The sequence below is a fragment of the Oenanthe melanoleuca genome, chromosome 1A, assembly GCF_029582105.1.
Source record: "Oenanthe melanoleuca isolate GR-GAL-2019-014 chromosome 1A, OMel1.0, whole genome shotgun sequence".
NCBI classification, from domain to species: domain Eukaryota; kingdom Metazoa; phylum Chordata; class Aves; order Passeriformes; family Muscicapidae; genus Oenanthe; species Oenanthe melanoleuca.
The window spans coordinates 2,080,193-2,104,399 of NC_079334.1; the positions used below are offsets into that span (position 1 = coordinate 2,080,193).

The window sequence follows — 24,207 nt, forward strand, 5'->3', positions numbered from 1 at the left end:
TGCACAGAGATAGACAGACATCTGCAGAAGGCAGCTTGTTTGAGTGGGTAAATTGAATTCTTAGATCAGTCTCTCCCTACAGAGTACAGGGGAACCTAGGTGATAAGATTTGACCACTCACCCTATTTTTACTATGATAAAACAAGGCCAGATTAATCTCATACTAAGTACAGAAGTCTCATCACAAAAGTTCTGGCCAGCAAGGCTTTGAGGTGTCCTCATTTAGACAGCAGCAATCACTGTCCCCTGGCCAGTCTCCTCCTGTGGGTGACTCTCACATCTGGAAGGATTTTCCAGCAGCTGAGGGTCCTGGCTCTGCTTCCTGAGCTCTTTGTATTCACTCCTCTCTTCCACCTCCTTCCAGTCAGCCTGTGGCACTTGTGCTAAAAACTAAATGCTTGATACACTAAATAAATCCTGCTGGAGCTGTCCCTGCAGGGCAAGGTGGCAGTGACAAGTTCTGGGCTTTTGCAGCATTGGAGTTTGGGAGTGTTCATGATTTCTGAGCAGCAGCAGTGTGACAGAGCATTCTTCTGTGCCTCTGAACTTATCAGATTGCTACAAATGGCTGAACTGAGCCTAAAGCCACACTAGAAATGAATTGAAAATCAGGCTCTAGCTACAATTGAAATGTTCTGTGTGGATTTGCAATTGACCCTGTGCTGTACAAAGAATTACAGAGTCCATCTCTTGCTAGTAATCAGGGAGATGGCACTGTCAGCCTGCCTCCCTTTGAGCACATTTTAGAAAAACACAAACCAAAAGAACCCCTACCAAGCAAAACAATCAATCACACACACACTTTACCACAGCAAATACTTCAGTGAGAAAGAATAGCATTCATCCACAGAAACTATTTATAAATAAGAAGAGAAAATCTCAGCAGCTTGTCTGCTCTTCTCTTGCCTGTTTAGAGAGCACAGGGACACCACAAGGTAATCAAAATGTAGAATATCTGGTTCCACTTGGATCTGAAAACAAAATAAACCTGTACTTGAGCCTGAGTAAACAATCTTTCAGGGATAGCCACAGCCACATGGCCCAGGCAAGAAGGGTACTAAGCACAGAATATGAAAACTGCTGATCTGGATTTAGATTTAGACTTTCCAGATGTAGCCCACATCTGCCTCTGAATTCTTCATGCCACAAAACCAGATTTGGAACTGGATTTTTTTTTTTTTTTTTTTTTTTTTTTTTTTTTTTTTTTTTTTTTTTTTAATGCATCCCAATTTCAAATTTCAAAACTTCCCTAGTAGTCTCAGAATTTTGAAAATACTTAATAAGGCCACTGGGGTGCCTAATCCACTTTAAAAGCATTTGCAGATATGGAACAAAGAATTAGGATTCTGGAAGAGCCCCTATCTACAAATAATTTCATTGTGTCTAGTTTGTTCTCTTATTATAGATCAACATGGGGTGAGGGGGGAGAGAAAGTTCTCTTGTTCTCTTCCACCATTTTCCCTTCCATTGCTTTGTGATTACAAATCAAGTTGATAACCAGTTTGGTCTCCAATTTCTCTGACAAGTAACTCAAATTCCTCCCAGCTGTGCTCTTTATAGATAATGCAAGAAGCAAAGAATTGCATTCTGCCTTTAAGAATTTGTTCATTTGTGCACATATGAAGGATATGTATGCACCCTATCAATTCAAAACTGAGGCATTTTCCACTCTGGCAGCACCCACCAGCTCAGTCTCTACCCCTCTGTCATACTCTCAGCCTATAAATGTTGTATTTGTACTTAATCAGTGGTTTGTTTGTAGGTTTTTTTGTCTTTACTCCAAGTCAGGATTAAAAACATGAAGAAGATTAATTTTTTCATGGTTGGATTTGGTTGTTTATTAAATCTTACTTAGTGTACAGAGAGTTTTGCAACACTTCCAGCTACCAGCTAAAAGTGAGCAAAATGGAGCTGAATTTAGCTACTTACAAGGTCTTTTAAAGCTAAACAATCCAATAGAAAATGAATACTTAGATTATTTACACTTTTGAGCCAATAACCAAACTCAGGTGACCTGTAGTGCAGCATTAACTATCCAACCAGAAACTAATACTTGAAATCATTAAGAAGAAGGGAGACAGAAAGGAGGCAGCACCCAAAAACCACCATCTTCTTCTGTACCTATTACTATATTTTGAAACTTTTGAGTTTAAAACCCTTCACTATGTGAAATCACACACCTCTACATTAATTATACACCATGACTCTAACTCCATCACTCAAATTTGGAAGCCTTTTCTAAGGCTTCAGATCAAAAGCAGAGTTCTCTGAGGGGTTAGAGCTCAAAAATCCCAGGTTTCTGGGATCCAACATCTGCCAATGCATGTAGAATGAAGTTCACCTGGCTTCAGTTCAGTCCAGTTCACCTCAGCTGCACAACACTGCTGGAATGTTTTCTCATGATGCAACATCAGGAACTTTCTGTGTAACTTCCTAGTGTCACCTTCCAGCATCAGCAGCTGTTTGAGCATCACCAACTCCTGTTACAGGCTTCCATTATTGGCAGAGGTGAATGCACAGTTTGGGAGCTGAAGGACTGAACAGCATGAATGAATTTGTCCCTCTTCATCCAAACCCCCATCTCCAGTGCTCCTCCTCATCTTCCAACAGGGCACTTTGCCATGTGAGACAGCTCAGAGATTGTTTCTCACCATGGAAGGAGAGAGAGAAGGATCTCTCTAATAATCAAATTCTTCAAAATCTACCTTAATTTATCCCTCATTTGTGCACTCTGCCTTCTCATTCAGCCTGGTCATGGGGTGATTTGTTCCTTCTTTCTGGGATAGACAGGGAACTGTAGTTGCAGATGTTTTGCCCTGTGGATTCTGTGCTGTGAGAGATCTCACTCTTAACTCCTGGAGGGTGTGTATGTCCTTAGGATGATGTGTACATGCAGTTTATCTTTCTCTTCCTTTCCCCCTTCTTATTCTTTTTGTAATTTAGCAGGGAATCCAACCAACACCTCCCACCTGGCATATGTTCAGCTCTGATCATTTCACCACTGGTTCAGGCAGAAATTTGCTCTCATTCTTGTCCCAGGGAACAAGGATTGACTGGAGAATGGCCATTTTGGTAGAATTAAGGGATTTGAGGCCATGTGATATGCTTCCTGTGCCCTTTTTAATTTTCTGTTATTCACATACAAGCTCAAGAGGGAAGATGCATTTTAATTAAAGCACAAGGTTCATCTGGCATGTGTTTGGCTACATCCACAAGGGATGGCTAAACTTTAATTGCAGAGGCTCCATAAAGATCTGAGTTGGGGAAGGGAACCCAAATCATATTTTCCTTCAGCAGAATTATGCTTTTTTTTACTTAATTTTAGTAGTAGGGAAAAGCTGAAAATCTGGAGTGGAGAGAAACCAAACTGCATCTGCCTGGGTTTGAATTCCTGCTGTATTTGGGGTGCACAGGTCAAGATCAATAAAAGGGAGAAATGCCATCCTAATTTAGTTTTAAACTTTGCCTCTGAATCACTGTGCCAGGGTTTTGCCCTCTGCACTACAAAGATGGGCTAGAAGTAGATATTTAGCAATAATTTATCAGGTACTGGACATGTTAACAGTGAGATACATAAGATATTAGCCTTACTGAAATTAACATTCTGGAATCTACTTAATGCTGTTGTTTTAGCAGTTGATTGTGTGAAGAAATATTTCCTTCCAGGTTATTAACTTCAGAATGGCAGCAAAACATGGTGGGTTGTACATACCATAATGATGTTTGCTTCAAAAAAACCCCACCCCCATGTTCTGCAGCTGTGGGCAGAGATGGGAAAAAGTACTTGTCCCTTTAGAGATGTCTCCCAGAGCAAAGAGATGTGGAAGCTCATTTATAAAATATGACCAGTGGATTGCTATTACTGGCTTTTTGAGACTCAGAATAGCAACAGGGCTGAGGATGAGGACACTATTCATAGAGCAGAATGCCAGAAATGATGTGTTAACCTGAATCACAAACCATAAATTATTGAGAACTGCAGCTTTTGCTATCTTTTTGCATGTTAAAATATTCCTTTTCGCATGGAAAATCTTAATTATATAGATTTGCTTTTTTTTTCCCCCATGGAGTATTTCTTCTGAGGAGTGTTTATTAAGGGATGATTTTACACAACCTGTGGGAAAGTATAGATACAAACAAAAAGCCTCAGAAATAAATGTCCTTATTTTCCAAAAGTCTTTACATTTTGGTGACAGGGCTGTATGTGACATTTTTTTTCACATTTTGAAGATCATGTCAAACAATCCTTTCCTCAGCACTCCAGTCTGTGCCTGCTCTAGGATTCACTGGAACATGTGGAAAGCTTAGGATGCTCTTCCTGAAGTTCTTTAAGGAAGTGTTTACTATTTTATTTAAACTCCAGGAGCTAATAATGATAGCTAACAATTCCAAGAAAACATGTTTTGCAAAACTTTTTATTTCTTATGTGCTTTCTGTGGTTGTAGCACTGCAAGAGTGTAGCAGAGTGCTGTCTTTTTTGTAAGGCTTGGATTCCCTGCACCCAGTGACTGCAGGAATATTGCCAAGCTGGGACCATCAGCCCTCTGGCTGTTTAGTGCATTTTCAAAAGTAATTCCAGTCTTAGATGATTCCACAGGTATTCTGTCTGAAAAGGTCATCCTGGCTTAGTCATTCCATTTTAGTACCTAAGATTAAGATGAATGGTGGTGAGAATGAGTCATCATGTGATTTAGAATGAAATTAGCATTATTGGCCACCAGGACAAAATAGATCTGAGTGTAGTAGATTCACTCACAAAATTGCCAGTATTTTATCCAAGAGGTCTGGATATAGTGTTCAGTATTTTCTTGTGCTTTCATGGATGTTGTTTTGTCCAACATCATGCAGTAGCTGATCATTATGGTATCTAAGAAGTAGGTCCTCATAGCTTTAAAATTGCACCTGTTTTGGGATGCAGACTTTAAAAATTCTGTGGTTTAAAAATTCTGCAGGATTTACTCTGTAAAAGCTGACAAGAGTCAGATTTGTTTGAGATTTTAGTTCCCCTTGTCTGGCTTTAAGTAATGAGATGCAGTTACTGGTACTTTAATTTTACAGAGCTGATGAATATCCACAGCTCCTCTTAAAGTCAGCAGAACTTGTAACTACTTACACTTCTGGTAATTGGGTTCTGGCACAATGTGTTTCAGAATGAGACTTTCAGAAGCTAAAGTACTTAAAATTAGTGGTTATTTTGCAACTTAGATCTCTTCCTTATGTGTAAAACTCATCCTGTTATATGAAAATAAACCAAGGATATAAATTTCTGGAAAAAGGACTCTGAGCTCTGCTGCACACCATCTATTTTCTTATTACTCTTTGGATATTGTGTATTTGGCATATTGTATATCTCCTTGCCTCTCCATCCTTAATTTTAATAGGTACCTGGTTATTGGCTGGAAATTCCACTGACATGACTCATCCCTGTGCTGGAAATGACTGTGAACAGGCATCACACTGTGAGATTTACTTCCCCCTCCTTTTTTTTTTTTTTTCTTCTAAGTGCTTTATCGTGGCACGAGCTTGTAATAATAAACTAGGAAGGAAGTTGGAGCTAATAATTTGGTTCTGAATGCATAAGCCCTGCCAAATTTCCCCACAGGCATAAAACAGCCTCTCAAGCTGTGACACCAGCAAATTAAATCCTGGAGGTAGCTGACCAGAAGTAATGAAATGTGTATTTACCATACTGATGCTGTCAGTCTTAAGACACACTGGCTTTACAGTCTAGTTAAGTGGGGCACGTTTGTCACTTCCAGTGGTGCTTAGAGAAAACACTCAGGTTTTTCCTTAGCCTTCTTTTCAAAATCACAAGCCCAATGCTGGCTGGCAACCCTGACCTTGTGCAACTTGAAGAAAGCACGTCCAGAATGGTCCATTCTTTTGAAATACTGCCCAAGTGAAATCCATATTCCAAAGGAGATAAATGATTTAGTCTCATGGCATGTTAACTGCCAATTCTTTTTATTGATCTCTCATCTGCCACTGCAGTTTCAGAAGATGAAATTAAAGGCTAAAAGTTATTTCAAGAGCCAGGGGATAATAATAATAAACAACAGATGTCTCCCACAAACCACATGTCCCATGCATGCAGCTGTTGGGAAGTCTGTGAGCACACAGAGGTGTGGAAGAGGGACACACAATCACTGAAAAGGGCCACTGTAGAGAGGGATGCTTCCTGGGGATGGGCACAGTTGGATGGGACACACAGCTGCTAAAAAAATGCATCATGGCAGCAGTGCTAATATTTCACAATCCCCACCTGCTTAAGGTGATAGAGCACTCAAAAAAACCTATTTACCCCAGACAGGTGTCATAGGCAACAATATCAAGTGTCTGAGAGTTTTATTTAGCTAGCAGAGGCATTCTATGCTGATTGTGTGAGAACTGGTGAAGAAGGCTCATGGATCATTTGCTGGATGGTGCTGGCTGTGGATTCCCTAGAACATTGAGGGGAAAAAATAAAAAAGTAGGGTCTTCATCACAGTAAATGCAATACTCATGGAAGAATCAAAGAGTAAAAACATAACCCAAATGAGCATTCTCTGAAAACATCTAATTATATCCAAGGAATGTCCTTGACTCTGCAATTATATGCCTAATTTCCAGCTGTACTTGATTAGTGCAGCAAATGATTTATAGTACAAGCAGCTATAAGGAACTTGCTTTGAACTCTTTGTTGGCACATATAAATTAGTTTGGCACTTTTGGCTGGCTCTTCATAGTGAGTTAGGCACAGGGAGTTAGTGCTCTGCAGTTCAGTGCCCAGACCAAGGGAAAGCTAGAATAGTTTGAGACAGCACCATTCTTTTTCCTCTAGTGAAGCATTCAAATGCAAGTCTGTGGAAGGGCAAAACACAGATTTCTGTGGGATTATACATTAATTTCAAGCTTGGTATGTAGAAATAACCTTGCTGAGTTCTTGCTTGGTCTTGGAAGACAATAATTTTCTTCTGTGATGCAATAGTGCAAGTGCTTTTGGAAAGCCAGCTCACCTGTGCCTTCCTTCTGCCTTCCCACACCAGGAGGGCTGAATTAGGGTTGATTCCACATTTTCTTAGTGAAAAGGAAATAGGGAGGAAGAAGGATGAGAGAATCTGTGGTTCAACCAGATCTAAGCATAATGCCCAGTTAAATGTTTGCATCTGTGTGAATCCAAATGCTAGACTGGGTTTTAAGGCAAAATACAACCACTTGAAATGTAGAATTTTGATCTACTCAAGGGTAAGCCTGCTGCATTCAGCTGAGGTGAGGAAAACACATGGAAGTTTTTATCTTGCTGTAGTCTTACATTACAAAACCTTTTGGAACAATTGCTTTGCCATCTGCGAAAAATTACCCAGACTTCCACACCAAAATATTCTCCCATTGATAACATTGGCAGATACAATTTTAACAACTTAAAAGTAATTTTTTGAAAAGATTAGCTGAAGTTGCATTGCCTGTATTTTTAATCTCAGGCTTGGAGCTGTCTAGACAGGTTATCCTCTTTGGGTTGGGCTGATTCTGTGCTCTGTGCCTTGTTCTCCTGCTGGCTCAGAGGAGGGGTTTGCTTTGTCTCAAGCCTGTGGCTTTGCCTCTAGGGTGGTATAACCTTAGGGATACTGTAAATGTCAAATGAAAATAAAAATACCATGAATACACATAAAGACAAACTGCTGCTGTTTTAAATCTTACACTCCTAGGAGCAATTACTTATTCTCGGTGGGTTTATTTCTGTTGTTGCTATGGGGTTTTTTTTTTTGCTGGTTGTGTTTTTAATGTTTGTGTTTTTTGGCTTTTGGGTGGTTTTTTTTTTTGAGGTGTTTTTTTGAATGCCAGGAGTTGGCAACACCATACGTGTGAATTTCAAACAGGGATCCTGGTTCTTGCAGAATAAATCCCAGAAATATTGTTTTCATGGAAGAGCTCCCACTAAACAAAACCACAAGAAAATAGCAGGTATTAATAAATAATATTAATATTAATAGCAGAATTAATTTCTGAAGGAGGTCTCTAGCTCCCTCTGGTACAGGAACAACTTGATTGAAGAAGTTGCAAACTCTCCTTGCTTTTCAACCTTTCCCTGACATCTCTCAGCCTGTGAAATATGGAGTTGGGAACTGAAAATACCAGATATCACAGTTTTCATTGGGGTAAAAAAAAAAATTATAAGGTGTGGTGTGGTCTGATAAACAAAAAGGCAACTCTTAAAGTAAGCTTGAACTTTTCCTCCTCATTAATTAGTATTAATCTCTTATGAAACTCCTGTAGAGAACAAGTGCTTCTCCTGACAGCTGGTTTGAAATTAATAAAAAGGAAATTGTTTTCAGCTGGAAATGGCTTAACATATATGAAAACAAGGTTAAATTGCTCCTTTCTCTCTACTACTAATAAAAGAAATATTGGAAATAAAATGCTGTAACTTAGGAAATGAAAAGTGCCAGCCAAAACTATGGACATTGTGGTGACAGGTGCTTACCACTTGGTACTTGCTGAAATGGGCATATTTGGAAAAGCTTAGGCAGCACCAAAAATTGTTCTTCATTTGTAGGTTTTCAGAATATATTGCATTGAGGAATATATGCACCTGTTTCTGCAAGATAAAAGAGTCTTGATTTAATCTCCTCTTTTTGGGGATTTAAATGACTTTGAGGCTCTATTGGAAATCCTCTTGCCTCTGATACCCTTTACAATCTCATCCTTCTTCTGCTCCACCTTTCCTCATGAAAGGATGACAGAGGCTTTGTTCCTCAGGATGTAAGGAATGGAGTATCTGGAGTATCAGAAAATGCACAGCAGGATCCAGCCTCTGCTGCAGAGAGCCTGGCCTCTGATAATCAGATACCTGTGGATTGGCTGACTGTGAATTACAGCCTGAAATCATTGCTCCTGCTTGATGTTAACTCCCCTGTAGAATATAAGATGCAACTTTATTGCAAATACAACATGAGTATCTTATAAATGATAAATGACAGGGGAAATAGGTGAAAGTAAAATACCAGATTTTACTTGAACAAACTCTTCATTCTTGTCTTGTAGAATGCAGAACCTTTCCAAGTTGCTGTCAGAGAAGACAACTGCATCATTGTCTCCCTGGAAGCCTCAGATGTGGTGAGCTCCTCCTCTGTGTATGTTGTGAAGATAGCTGGAGAATCCAAGAACTACTTTTTCCAGTTCGACGAATTCAATAGCACTTTACCTGCCCCTGTGGTTTTTAATGCCAAATACCATGGCCTGTATTACATAGTGACTCTGTTGGTAGTCAACTCAAACATGGTCTCCAAGTCAGCAAGATCAATCACTGTGTTAACCAGTAAGTAACATCTTCTTCTTCTTTACTTCTGTTCCTTCTTGTCTGTGTGTGTGGCTTTTTTTCCCCCAGGATTCTTCTTGTGAAGAAGGTTGGGATTTTTTCAGTGGGTCCTGCTTGTGTGTAAGATGCATTCCTGTGTGAGAACAGTAGGGAAGGAGTCTTGACAAGGTGTGAATAAAAAGAAAGGCAAGGCTGTAGGTTTCCCCTGGCTGACCCTTCCTGAGCACTGAGGTGTAACAAACTAAAACAGAGTGAAGAATGAATCCCCCTTTTCAGATGTTCATCCTAAACCCTTTGAACCCACTCCTCTTATATTGTGATTTTTATTCTGTTTTAAATGCTATAACATTATTCTTTGACTGCTAATATGTGGAAACAATACTAAACTTGGAAGGCAGACACCAGACACCAAAACCATGTGTTTCTGCCAGTACAGCTGAAGGTTTGTGATGGAAAACACATTTGTAGTAATTTATTTCCAGGTGGATTCTGGGGGAGATGTGTGATTTTTGTCTTCTCTGTCACCATACAGAGTACCACAGATTTCCAGCTGTGCTTCTCTCTCTGAGGTTGATCTGGGACTGGTTTCATGTGCCAACCTTGAAACTGAAAATAATTTGTAGAATATAAAATTATTTCTTCATTTGGAAGATTACAAAAATCTGTTTGGATGGAGCCAGACTAATTTTCACTTTTTTTTTTTTTTTTTCCCTCTCCTAAATGGCACCTTGGATTGTATGGGTAGTTTTAGTTGTATTACATCTGAGGAATGGTTATGATTTTTTTGCACCTGTATTATTGTGTCAATAAGGAAACACCATCCATGGTAATAGCATTCAAAGCAACTTAAAGAAGGTTCATGTGTTATTGAGTGAGGAGCCTAAAATTTAGGAGTAACAAGACTTTGCATCATCTATACATCCTTCAGCCTTCCCTTGTGTGCTCAAGTTATGCCCTGATGAGGAAAACCATAAGGGGTCTCGTGGGAAAATTATCATGTTGTTGAGTAATGAACAATTTCAGAGTTCACAGGCAGCCTGAATTCCCTTTCCTTTAACTGCTTTAGCCTTGTAAGCAAAGTAGCAATTTTGATCCAGTTTTCTATTTTATGTTTGTTTTCCTCAAAGAAAATAATTCTATTGTCATATACAACTGGAAAAAAAAAATGCCTCACTGTGCATTTTTAGCAGGTGTTGGGTGCTGCATCTGCAGTTGTGCAGGGAATCCCTGAAGGAAGAAGGAAGCCAGAGTCACTGAGCCCACCAAAGCCAGCCCCATTTCTGGCTCAGGGGTTTCCACAAGGAAAAGCAGGAGCCTGATGGTTCCAAGAGCATTCCTGTGTCCCCCTCCCTCCTCCAAGGCTTGGTGGTTTCACCACCTGTCTGATAGGGGTGTGCTGGCAGCACCTTGGGGTTCCCTGCTGCAGCCTCTGCTCCTCCCCCAGACCTTGGAAGCATCAGTGATTCTGGCACTTTGTGCAACAAAGAGAAAAAAGTGGATTTCTCTGGTTTTGCCCCAACAGAGAGACAAGCATGCCCATGGAATAGGAAGGGCAATTGAAGGATGCTGTGCTGAGCTCCAGAAGCAGGCTGTAAACTGTGAGCTTTGGAAGGGAAAGGATCCAATCTGACCCCTGATATTTTCTGTCAGGCAGACTGAGGAGTGCTGGCTGTCTTGCAGCAGCCTTTGCTCCCAAGTTCATCTTTTGGAGCACAAGGCTACAGAACTGAAAGTAGATTTGGAATGAAAGGGCACTGTGGCAGGGCTGTTTCAGGTTTTGAGAGGGGATCTTAAAACTCCTGTAGTGATCACTGATTTCTTCCACAAAAATGCATGAGATGGTATTTGGTTTCTTGTTGGGTTTTTTCTCCCTCTTTTTGGTATTGTCCACTGCCTGTTTTACATAATTTTATTACTATCAACTTGTTGTTTTTGGCAGATAATTATTAGGATAGATTTATATTTTTCTTTTTTTCCCTGTACTCTTTGACTGTTTAATATTCTTGGTTTATTTAATCATGCAAAGACATGTAACTATCTAAATTATTCCATCTATATCACATGAAAGAATGGCACATTGCAATTAGCTTCCAGTAGCAAATTAATTCCTGCTCTAACTCCATTGGTGTCAGGACAGCTTTACCAGTGGCATATTGACCCCATTCATTAGGCTGCCACAAAATGAATCTAGCCAGTGATGCCAATGTGGTTATTCCCAAGGCAGTGCCCTCAGTTTATTTGGGATCTCCAGGAGCCTGCAAAGAAGATTCAGCCTTTCAATGTGTGCTAGAGGTCTGAGTTTCACACAGAGCCATATGTGCCCAAAAATCAAATCATCAAAATGAGACCAAGGTCCCTCAAAGACATTGCCTGCTTAGAAATTCAGTGAGAGTTGTGAAAGCCCTCTGCTTCCTGATGGTATATCCTGATGACATTTCCTTTCTCTGTTCACATCTCCCATCAATATGCTACATCTAAGTGAATTGACATGTAAAAGCAAGGAAGAACCCATTTAAGGGAAGACATTTGTTTTACCTCTTAAAGGTTTCTTGCCAGAAAAGCATTGAAAAGCTAATAAAATAGGTATTTTATACATTATATATAGACATATATATGTGTAACTCTTCATATAAATATATGGGCATAAATATGTACATATAAAAATACAAAATCATGTCACATAAATATAACAAAGAATCATAGTTATCATCTAGATTGGAAATGACCTCCAAGATAATCAAGTTCAACCATTAACATGACACTGTCAAGTTCACCACCAGCCCATGTCCCCAGGTGCCACCTCCACATATTCTTGGAACATTTCCAGCTCAACCACTTCCCTGGGCAGCCAATTCCAATGCCTGAGCACCTTCTGAGTCAAGTTTTTCCTCATATTCAATGCGAACCTCCAGATTTGTCAGGCACAGTCAATGAAGCCATCCTGGGTGTCTTGGATCACCTCTTTGTCTTAAATGTGAGCTTGTCATCCATGCACATATTCATGTACCTGTTTCCTTTTGAGGTTTCCATTGTTAATTTTCTCCTTTTCTACAAGACTGCACAGTTCTGCTTGTCTCTGATTGGAATAATTTCAGGGTTTTCTCATATTGATCAAAACACCACAAACTACAGTCCTTGTTTAGGCTCTGTGGTCCAGGTTGTTGCAATGAAAAGGATGAGCTATCTGAAATTTCTTAGATAAGAAACCTGTAACATGGAATTTTAGCACAAACTAGAACTTTTTGCTTCTGATTCTGTAGCAAAGTTGTGTTCGGCAAATTGGGCTCAGTGCTTCACTGAAGGAGAAAAAATGGAAACCCTGACTGCTTTTTAAAGACCCTTGCAATGGTTTTGGCAAGAACAGTTGTGAGAATCTCACCCTCCTGGATGGATTCCTGTGCTATGCCTGTCAAATTGATCTTTCCTCCAGTCTTCAGTCTGGACAGTGTTGAAGTGGTTCTGGGCTCTAACACAACTGCTTTCCTCTGCTCTTGGAGCTTTGGCTTTTCAATGGGGATGAAGTAACTCTGGAATTCATGTAATTTATTTAGTGTTTTGAAATATTTGACTGAAAATTCCACCTCATTACTAACTGATTGTAAAGTAGTTTATTAAATATATAACTAGCACATCTGTAAAATCAGTGATTAATATTCACATTCACTCATCCTACTTTTTCCCAGCTCAAAGCCTTATTTTATTCTTCCCGGGGTGAGTCATACCCATATAGCATATTATTCTTTTTTTTTTTTTTTTTTTTTTTTTTTTAATCCATATTCATGGTCAACTTTATGTTGTGAAGGAAAATATTTAAAGGAATACATTTAAAGGAATGGGGAAAGCAGGACATTGCAAAGCTGTTGTGTGCTGCAGGAAAAGATGTGTCTCTACTGGGAATTGGAGAAATCTGAGGATCTCTGATGGTAATTAAGGACAGATCTGCCTGGCTTTTATTTTAGCTGATGATCTGGAGTTCTGAGTGGTAAAATGTCCCATTGTTTCAAAAAGCTGATGGTTCCTTACACACATGACTGTGAAATTCATTCACTTTAGGGAGAGTTCTGCCTCTGTGTGTCCTACAAAAACATTTTCCGTGAGAGGCCAGCAGCTGCAGCCTGGGATTCTGATCTCCAGCCCTCACAAGTGATTGGCACCAGACCCAGTTAATGCTCTGTTGTCACTGTGCCAGGGGCTGCAGGAAGTGATTCAGCAGGTCCAGTCCTTTCCTCTGCCTTGTTAATGGATCAGAGTTCTTTAACTTGGAGCTTCAGAGGGTTTTTTCCTTAATGAAATGTGAGACTTTAGCCCTTCATGTTTTCCTTGCTTGAAGGAAGAAGTGAAACACCTTTCAAAAGGCTGGTTATCTGTGGCAGCCCTAACTTTGAAATGTAACTCAGAACAGCATCTAGGTCCATTAGTGCTCATTTTTTCCCAGTAGGTAAACCATGTTATCCTCTTTTTAGGGTGAAAATACTTCTCCATCAGAATCAAAGAGACAGAAAGAACTGCAACAATTTTCTGCTGTAATATGCATTGTAAGGAGGATCCAAACAATTGGCCTAAATATGTTCAAGAGCAACAGCTCTGCCTTTGTTCTTGTGACAACATTATTTTTTAGGTTCTGTCATCTTTTTATTATCACCCTATGTGGCCATGTAGAAATTGCACTTTGTGTCATCATTGCTCAGATGCTATTTCCACTTACATTCCCCCTTTGTAAGCAATAGCACAATATTACTATTACCTATCATAAACTTGAACATTATGTTCCCAAGGTATTGAACAACAGCTTCTTTAATCTCAAAGAGGGATTCTTTTTAACAAGAGATAAACATCCTAAGGTTTAGAGTGTAATGGAAGCTTTGCCCTGGCTGTGCCTTACTCCCAGTAATCTCACAGCCACATAAATAGTGTCATCCTGGGGAGAAAATTGCATAATTCACAACATCTTCCTGTGAATAAAGGGAATTACTCGTGGGGGTTAGGTCACTCCATTAATGGGACATCTTTTTCATAAAAGTCACAATATGGAGGTAAATAATGATTAATCTGGGTTCCAATGTGAGAAGCAAGAGATCTCAGTCCCACAGGTAATGATGTAGTCTAAGCTACAGCCATAATCAATCATTAATTCAATTTCTAGAGTGGCCCCATCTACACATATTACAAATAAATTGATTTGGATTGAAATATGGTACTTATTTTCACAGCACTTTTTTTTCCCCCTGAATTGCAAATATTAATGCATCTGACACAAACTGAATACATTAATGGAGATTTAGCATTCAGAATTTTCCAGGGCATTTGAAGAAGATGTTAGGCACATTTATTTTGCTATCTTGTTGCTTGTGTAATGCAAGTTATATGCTAAATGCAGAAGGCTGGAAAGTCCAGGATAAACAGAGAAATTGACTTTGCTGTAAACAGATAAAATGGGAAAGCAATTGCCACAGAAGCAGTAGATTCTGAGACAGTAAGAAAAATGGCAGATTCGAGTCTTGATCCTGCAATCTTGTCTGTGTGTGTGTAATATAATCTCCAGGTCTAAAAATAAGGAGATTGTAAGTGAAGAGGCATTTTAAACTATTAGAGGGACATTGAAATGCTCAAAGTCCCTTCTATAATACTACTTCAGTGTGGTACAGAGCTTTTATAAAGCTGTAACTATTATATTTCTGTGGTTCCACTTTATTTTGGTTATTTCTTGACAGCCACTGAAATCTCTGACAAGCTGGATCCTAAACACTGGAAAGAGTAAAATTAAGAAGACCAGACTGTTTATGGTCTGAATAATAAATATAGATAGTAAAGAGTGGCATTTTACATATTCTTTAATTTTAATAGCCCTAGGAGCAGTTAGTAAGTGAAAGCCAGAACATGATGGTTTTCTGCTGAGCGTTCTTTTAATTTCACAGTGTGCAAATAGCTTTTGATGTGGAGATTTGGTGCTGAAGGAAGTAAGATAATGGGAGAATCTTTAAATTGCATTATGTCACTCATGCAGCTCTGCTACCATGAGCCATGAGCAAGGAGAGGATAGAAGATAGACAGAGAGTCTGTGGTGATTACTGCTTAATTCAATTGTTGGTTAATTAAATCAAAGCATCAGGAGGAAAAATCATTTGGATTAAAAATGAATATAGCTTCCATGCTTTATTTGATTTGTTGTAGGAAGGAATAAGTGGGCTAATTGAATCACTGGCATAAGAAAGTTTGAGTAATTCCTTGAGAAATGAGGAGAGCTCAGATGTGAATGAGACAGCAGGAGAAAGCCCAGGGCACACCCACTAACAGGAGAGATGACTGCACAAAAGCACTGTGCTATTTAGAGATGGTTATTGACATTTAAACCACTCCTGTGTGCTGTGGGAGCTGTGATATGAGCCCTCTGGCCATGTGGCTAGTCATTTCCACTATTTATTTCAGAATAAGCCATGGGAAGAGCGCTGGCAGAAAGAAGAGGGGAGGCTTTGTTTCCTGTGCTCTGCTTTACTCCTCTTTATTTCTGGGCTCTCATGAAATGTCAGCAGAATTTTCACAGATGCCATCACTGAGGTGCCTGCTGGTATCTGTGAGATGGGGAGTTCCTCTTTGTCAGTGGTTAATGTACAAATAGACTGAGATGTATCTGATGAAGATAATGAAGTGCCTTTGCCATAAGAAATAGTTTGATAATCCCACACTATTGCATTTCCATGCCCTGGCAAAGTTAGAAATGACAACACATTGCTGTTGGTGAGAGATTTACATCTCTGGTTTTATTCCCAGTTGTTTTTTCTTCTGTTTCTCATCACATCTAGAAAGCCAAATCTGTAATGAAAATACTCTGCTGGGATTTAGTTTTCTCTTTCACTATGGTATTTCTTTTCCATTTTTGATTAACCTACTCCACCTCCTGTGGGATAATTCCACTTTTGATACTGACACTGATCTTCTCATTTCATCTACTCTTTCTCTTGCACCTTGTGACTGTATGCTCTGTGGGGAAAAATATTTTATTAATTTTTCTCCAGGGCCTATGGCAGCAGAATTTTGAACTCATATGGGTCCTGTAAAGCCACTCTAATCAACAGCCTGAATTTTGCAATCTGATCCCTACAGTGTGCAAGAACTATATCAACATTCTAATCTTTATATGGATGTAGGCATAATTGCATTAACTATCTCTATTAAAATACATCACTGTGACAAATTTCAGCTAACATTAGAGCCTTGCTTGAACCTCTTAACCACAGGATAATTGGGTTGCTGTCATTTTTAACTTGCTAAGGAAAGCGTTGAAAAAAAGGTGTTCTTTCTTTTTAGTTTTTCTTGGGTTTTTTAATGAACAGAGAAGAATAAAAATGTGACTCTCTTATTGTCAGCAACAATCCAGACTCCCACTAGCAGTGAACTGACATGGCTTTCCTCAGCTGATGGAGCAACACTGCTCTGGATTTCAGATCACAGGACATTTTTCCTACTTTTTGTGGCCTCCCTGACTCAGAGCACTAGAGCAGCAGTTCCTGACTTACCCCCTTTCCCAGTGCCCTCCCATAAACCACTTTACTTCTCTCTACCTCAGTTCTTCATCTGTAAAGTAATGGCAATCATACTTTTTATTTTGTAGAAGTTTGATGTGGATAAACAGATAAGGATGGTGTCCCTCTCACGTGGTAGGAATAGGGACTGCATAACTACCCATGGAATAAAGAAATGTACAGGTGCCAAAATAGAAAGTCTTTATTCATGTAGCTTCCTTTGGCCATTACACTGATAATTTTCTCAGCCCATCTTAAAAGCTCTACATTTATGCTGAAGCCACAAGCAGTTTAAAGTGTTGTGTTGATCCTGTCTGGGCACTTTTACATGATTGAGAAGTATTAAAGATGAAAAAACGTGTCTGAGGTGATGACTGTGACTGCTTAAATAATAAGATTTTTTAAATGTCAAATATGGAAATTTTTCTGTTAAAGTGTGTTAAGAAGATTCATTCTTTGAAGGGAGGGGAATATAGAAATACTGGCTTTGACAATGTCCCAGGTACCTCAGTGAAGCCCCAAATTTCACCTGGTAGATTCAAGAGTGTTTGTGCCATACCAACAAAAGCATTTATTTTCATTTGTATTCTATATGTGCAAAGAAATTTGTTTGCCTATTAATCTGCCCTTTCTTCCTTTTTACCCCTTTTTGTTTTATCCTTTAGAGCCTCTTCCTGTGAGCAATGTTTCTATCTATGACTACAAACCATCTCCAGAAACAGGAGTGTTGTTTGAAATTCAGTACCCAGAGAAATACAATGTTTTCACCAGGGTGAATATAAGCTATTGGGAAGGAAAGGACTACAGAACAATGCTCTACAAAGGTAGGAGGAAATGGTTTCACCAAAATTTAATACTAGCTCTGCTGGAAACTTTTTAAACAGTGGCCTTAGATGGGGTTTTGACATTTATTTATATAATAATTTGTGTTTCTGATCATATATATATATATATATATATATATATATATAATTGCTTTTATATTGTGAAGTAAGGGTGAGTCTTTGAATTGAGCTGATGATTCACTTGGGATTTTTAAACTGCTGGAATCCTAGTTCTAGTGATGTTCTCTTTCTTTTGTATTTTAGAGGAAGGCTTGGTGCTCTGGATTTTTGTATTCAGTCTGAAATCAGCCTGGGAAAGCTCTGGGATGCCCCAGAGGAGGGAAACCCACTGAATAAACCAGATTGTTGGCACAGGGTGAGACCTGGTGGTTCTGTATCACCATGCAGTGACATGGTGCTAGAAGAACATGGTGTATAGAATATTAATGCAGCACTCAGAGCTGTCCCTAAGCTCATAAACCCTGCTGCATAATAGAAATTTCAGTGTTATTAAAATAATGTAATCAAGGCCAATCAATCCAGCAGTCTAGACAGCAAACAGCCAACCTAACATCCTGAATGATCTAAACAGGAGCAAATTCTGCTTTCTTTTTGATTTGTTCATAACTGAACCCTTTCATTTATTTGTTTACAACTTCTGCCCTGCAGTATAGCTTTATACAGCTGTAGACTGTGCAGTAAGCACAGTATCTGTCTCAGAGATATAAATGGGGCTATAAATGTCCTATGGGAAGCACCCTAAGAGGTGAGGAAGGACCCTGAAATTCCATCAGCTTAACATCCTACAGTGTCAGTAAAATGCCTTTGGGCAATCCCAATTTTGAATTTTAGGCACTGAATTCAGGATCCCAGAATACAAGACTGGCCACTGGAAACTCTATTTAAAGTCAGCAGAGGGAGATACACACCTCCACAATTTTCAGAGAATTTGGGAGGCTCTTTGCTTCAATACAAAGTGGGGCTAGAAATCCCAGCTTCAATGCTGTAAATTGCCAGGAGTTAGGATGGGTAAATCTGGATCCTAGCAGCAAATACAGGTGACCCCTTTGCAGAGAACAAAAGGCAGACCAGCAGTAATTTTTCCCTCCTACAGCTAATGGTTCTAGGGGCTGTAAGGCTAAATCTGCTGATGAATACAAGAGTCAGCCTAAATTAGGAGAGGCACTGATCAGCTTGCACATCCTGCCACAGCCAGCCAGCCCTGAGCAGGGTCTGTGTGCTGGGCAGGAGCTGAGCCCTTGGCACTGCTCCCCTGCAGGCAGGGGCTGCTTTGAGCATCTCCCACAAACTCTGAGCCTCAGTCAGCAAAACCCCAGGGAGGCTTTTGCCTGAGCAGCTGAAGGTCTGAGGAGCTGTCAGATGCTCTCTGAGATATTCAGTGTCATGTGGAGCAGGTTGCCAGGTTCAGTTCCCTTGCCAGTGAAAAGCAGCTCGTGTCTCTTGTGCTGGGCTTATTTTTGGGGTTTTTTTTTTTTGTCTTTCTTTTTTCTGGTGAAAAGCAAAGTGGCTTTGACAGCCAGGAAAAGTGTTGGCAAACTGAATTATTACAATTTCATGTCTCAGAGTGGGCTGAAAAATGTTTAAACATCTAAAACGTTGCCCATTCACCATGTGCAGTCACATTATCAGAAAGTGAACATTTGATGCATTATCCCTTCTTTTTTTTTTTTTTTTTTTTTTTTTTTTTTTTTTTTTTTTTTTTGTTCCCTTTCTTCTTTTTTTCTCTTAAAACCTTCTGCAGATTTCTTCAAAGGTAAAACAGTTTTCAATCACTGGCTGCCAGGCATATGCTACAGTAACATCACATTTCAGTTGGTGTCAGAGGCAACCTTCAACAAGAGCACGCTCGTGGAATACAGTGGGGTCCAGCACGAGCCCAAACAGCACAGAACAGGTAAAGAAAATTCTCACACCCATTTCTTCCAAGTCTGTGTTGCTGCTTTTCTTGCTGCTGTGGGGAGCAGGGTCTGTGTGGGAGTAGGATGTTGTGGCTGCTCCATGGGCTCATGTACACAAACAGTGCAGAGGGAAATTTGGGTGAGTGTTTCTGTTGTAGAGCTTGCTTCTTAGAAATTAACTTCTGCTTCACATGAGATATCCTAGGCCTTGTGCTAGGAATTAACTTTCAAGCCACAGGAATAGGTGCAGTGAGCAGACTATTGATCTGTCTCTGTTGGTCTGTCTCCTTGTGCAGTGAATCATAGCAGAGCTGCTCGAGAGGACCTTCCCCCCTGTGCGCTTTCCATCCCACAGAAAAATGTCATAGCTGCTCAACTTGGCTGCCACTTTGTGCCCTGAAGCATGAACTTTTAATTTCCAAGACAGCAATGTTGCAAAGGCTGAAAATTGCATTTGTTCAAGGTCCAGAACTAATTTAATTTGGTCCTGGGACGGTGCCCAAAACTTTTTCGTTAATCTCTTGGACCACAGACATTTATCAGGGTCCAAAGTGAGATGTACCAGTGATGAAATCAAAAAGCCAAATCTTCAGATGAATACACTGATGTTGGTCTGTTGCCTTGGACAGAACTAAGCCAGCTGATGCCAGCTGAGTTCTATTCAGAAGATCCTAAATGTAGCTGTTGAGATATTGAACCATAACCAACAGGATATCTTTTTATTTCTTTCCCTGCTGCTCTCCCATCCCTCATTTTCTACATGAACTGCAATGAGAATGTAGAGCCTGGTTTTCTATTAGTGTCTGTGGCTGGGATGGGAAGAAATTAGTGTGCTGTAAAGTGCCAGCTAAAATGGTGCCAGGCAAAATTATTTGCAGAGGCTACTCACTCTTAGAGTGTGTAAGAGGCAGACAAGCAATTTCAGTGAGACAGACAAAATGCTGTGTGTTCACCTCCTGCCATCAGCTGATGTAACTTCTTTGCGTGCCAGAATCTTGTCTTGTGGAGACCCAAATCTTAAGATCAAGCTTTCACAAATATTAAAATTTAAACTGATGTTTAATGCTTGTGAAAAGGTGGCTGCTAAAAGCATATGAAAAGCCCTGTAGCAACGTGAAGGTTATTTTTTTTTTAAATATGAGCTATGTCATATCTTAGTTTTGCATATATATTTCAATTCATTTCTTCATGGAGGCTTTTTCCACGATTGAGATCTTCCTGGAAGACACAATAAAATAAATGTAGATTCACTGTTAAAAATTCACACTAGAGTAGCCTTACTGTTATAACAGCACTGAAGTTTGATTTACTATGACTTGACATCTACTTTACTTCCTGGAATTCTTCAAATGTGATTATGTTGTGAATTTATATTCCTCTTGATCCCACTACAATCACTTCTGGTGTATGTATATGTGAGAGAAGGGAGGAACTTAGTAGGAACAAGTTATTTCAGACAGTCCCTGGAAGAATGGTATTTGTCTGGGGAATTAATACATTTAAAGGTGCACAGAACACACCTATCTAAAGACTGTCCCTTGCTTCTCTTGTAGTTCCTTACCCACCTCGAAACATTTCTGTCCAGATCGTACCAGCCAACAGAAACCACTGGGAAGAGCACAGCGGGAATTTCGCAGAAGAATCCTTCATGGGACCCCAAGAAATCATAAGGAAAGTCAGCCATCCTGCTGAGAGCCTGGCTGAAATGCCAGCAGCCAACACATCTGCAGCCTGGCTGGATGAGCCCCCCAACAGCACCGAGGATGGAACCACCTCTCAGCCACCCTGGTGGTCCAGCGAGGCCGAGTCGTCCCAGGGGGAAGAGGAGTTTGTCACTGCAGTTTCCAGTGGTTATGGGGGCAGTGATGCCAGCAGAGCCACAGCAGAGCCCCCTCCCTTCCTTCCTGTGCAGATGGTGCTCACCTGGCTGCCCCCAAAGCCCCCCACTGCCTTTGATGGCTTCCACATCAATATTGAAAGGGAAGGTAAAGCACAGCATTGTGCCCTTCTCTTTCCTCCTTTTCTATCATTCCATACAAATTATTGATTATCTATTGTGTTCAGAGGGCTTTGTTAGATCTCATGTATTTCTTGAGGAGTTTTTGAACTGAGCAGCATCTACTTCTGGCTGGGCAGCATAAAAGTAAAGGAGGAGGAGTAAACTGCAGTTTCCTCTTTTGTTTACTCCTTGCAGTTATCTTTCATTAAACAAGATTTATACTGCTCTACATATTGCCACACTGTTTGAATGCAGTCCTTTTGGATAAAATTCAGTCCCATAGTTGAAACAAGATTAGTGTTTCTGATGTCAATAATTCTCTTTCAAATTTCAATTAATCCACACTCTTTTCCCCCCCAATTTAGAGAACTCCACAGAATCTTTGACAGTGAGCGAGGACACTCACAAATTTGTTGCTGAGCTGAAAGAACCAGGAAAATATAAGTTGTCTGTAACAACATTTAGCTCCTCTGGTTCTTGTGAAGTTCGGGGAAGCCAATCAGCAAAAACACTCAGCTTTTACATCAGTAAGTATCTCATCAAACTCATCTTTTCTCCCCAAGCAGCACAGCTGCAATGTACAATTTGACTACTGTGGCATTTCTGGCATCTGTTGATGGATCACAAGGTTCTGGTCTTCTGGAATTCCCTGTGCCAGAGAAGGAAATACAGTGCAAATAGGTTAATATATTGCAACCTGCCTGGATGGGTTTTGCTGTGCCATCTTGGCAGCCTTAAAAACTGAGAGTAAGTGATGTGATGGAGTCAGTGCTCAGAAGGGGAATGAGTTTCCCTTTTGCATCTGTCACAGTGAGGATTTAATTCCAAGAATTAATTGGTTGGTTACAGAGAGCCTTGGAAATATTTAACTTCCTTACTCCTGGAGTATGTGCTGTGCTAGGGATGAAGGGCAGCACAGGCTGAGAGTGTGGGAATTGCACAATTAAACACTGAACTCTGAAACTGCATGGTCTCTGAGAGAACACAGAGCAAATTGCAGCAGATTAAGTGGTTTAGCCTGCTAAATTCAAAGGAGAAAAGGTAATTTATTATTTCCCTGTAGAATCCCAGAGTTGCTTAACTGGAGATTTAATAAAAGACAAAGTAGTAATGCACTACTGTGTAAACTAATACCATGACTGACAATGAGGTCAGCAAGTGAGACAGGTGTTGGTGAATTCAGATCATTATCCCTCTCATGGCTGTGGTCACCTTTGGACCTTTTTCTGCAAAAGGAAATAGATATACCTTACAGAATGCCCATAAAATGAGACAGGGCAATACTTGCAGCACTGCACAATTTTGCATGTAGAAAGAAAATGCCTTCCCAAACCATGAATGCTGCAACAAGACACAGTAACCAAAGCTGGCAGAAAAAAATAATATTAAAAGGAAATATAGTCGAGTACTTCAGTATGTTATGAATAAAAATTGTGCCTTTAGTAGCTCACAACATGTACAAATACTAAGTATTTGTAGTATTTGAGCTAATCATAATGTTGGACTGGGTGTAGCAATTCCACTAGTGATCCCATTTTTAACAAATTTATAGTTGAAACAATAATTGGAAAACATTCAGAAAACAGTACTGAGAGAGAGGGTCTCTGCTGTTGTAATTTCACTGTCTTCTGTTTTTCTTTAGGAGTAGTTAGACAGCTTCATTATATGATAAGCATTAAAGGTACATGCAGCACTGCTATTAGTACCAAATGTTCCATTTTGCAAGGTGAAACATATTTTATTTTCATTAAGCAGTACTTAATGCAGTGTCTTCCATGAAGTGTGCTAACTGTGGACCTGAGAGAAATGAGAACATGTTAATCCAAAGTACAGGGGTGTGGATGGCCAGATAAAGGATGAACATTAATTTCATCATGATAAAGTATTGAGGTGTTACAGGCAGGAAACAATATTTTAATTTTACATGTAACTCATAAGAACCTTTGGTTTTTTGGATTTTGTCAGTTAGTCAGGTTTTTACAACAAAATGAGAGTTCTTGGCAGTTGTCTTATTTATTCTGTCAAATGCAGGTATTTTAGATAGATTTTATATGTATTTCTGGTAGAATGCCAGCTTGAAGATGTGAACAAATACTTTTAGGTAGAAATTGCTTTTCCATTCCTCTTTCTGAGTCTGATCAAGTAGGCTTTTTTTTTGTGTGGGCACTACAACTCTGGGTCATGACATGAGTTATCTCTGCTCTCTTAATGCCAATCTGAAACAGTTTCTGAATGGTGAGAGCTACATGTGCATCCTCTGTCTGCAGAGAATAATCTAATGATCAAATTCCTCTTTTTTACCTGCCAGGATGTGGGTCTGAGGCTGTGAATAGATTTTTTTCCACAGTGTCAGTCTTATCTTTTACTTGTAATGCTTGGCTGGTGAATCATCCTGTCAAATTACTGGATTAGGTTACATATTTTTGTCACATCTGGATAGCAGTCAAATCTTATAGGCTGATCTTAAACCACATTCTTGCTCTGGCATTTATTTTATTTTATCAAGAAATGTAAATTACCATTAGAGTTGCAGGGAGGAAGTATGTCAAGGAGAGAGAGGTCACAAGTACTGCTTAAAAGGGACAAAAAACCAGGCTATTTTCATGTAATATGAAGTTTTGATCAAGTCTAGCTGAAGTTATTTTCCAAA

The 24,207-nt window shown here is 39.7% G+C and overlaps 1 protein-coding gene across 1 annotated transcript in view; it reads left to right on the plus strand.

Moving 5' to 3' along the window:
* Positions 1-24,207, plus strand: part of PTPRO (protein tyrosine phosphatase receptor type O) — a 130,397-nt gene that overhangs the window by 62,484 nt on the left and 43,706 nt on the right. Inside the window, exons 2-6 of the mRNA XM_056482484.1 lie at positions 9,022-9,295; positions 17,481-17,639; positions 19,402-19,554; positions 21,112-21,543; positions 21,923-22,084. Coding sequence (XP_056338459.1) covers positions 9,022-9,295; positions 17,481-17,639; positions 19,402-19,554; positions 21,112-21,543; positions 21,923-22,084 — 1,180 coding nt within the window. The remainder of the gene's footprint in view (positions 1-9,021; positions 9,296-17,480; positions 17,640-19,401; positions 19,555-21,111; positions 21,544-21,922; positions 22,085-24,207) is intronic.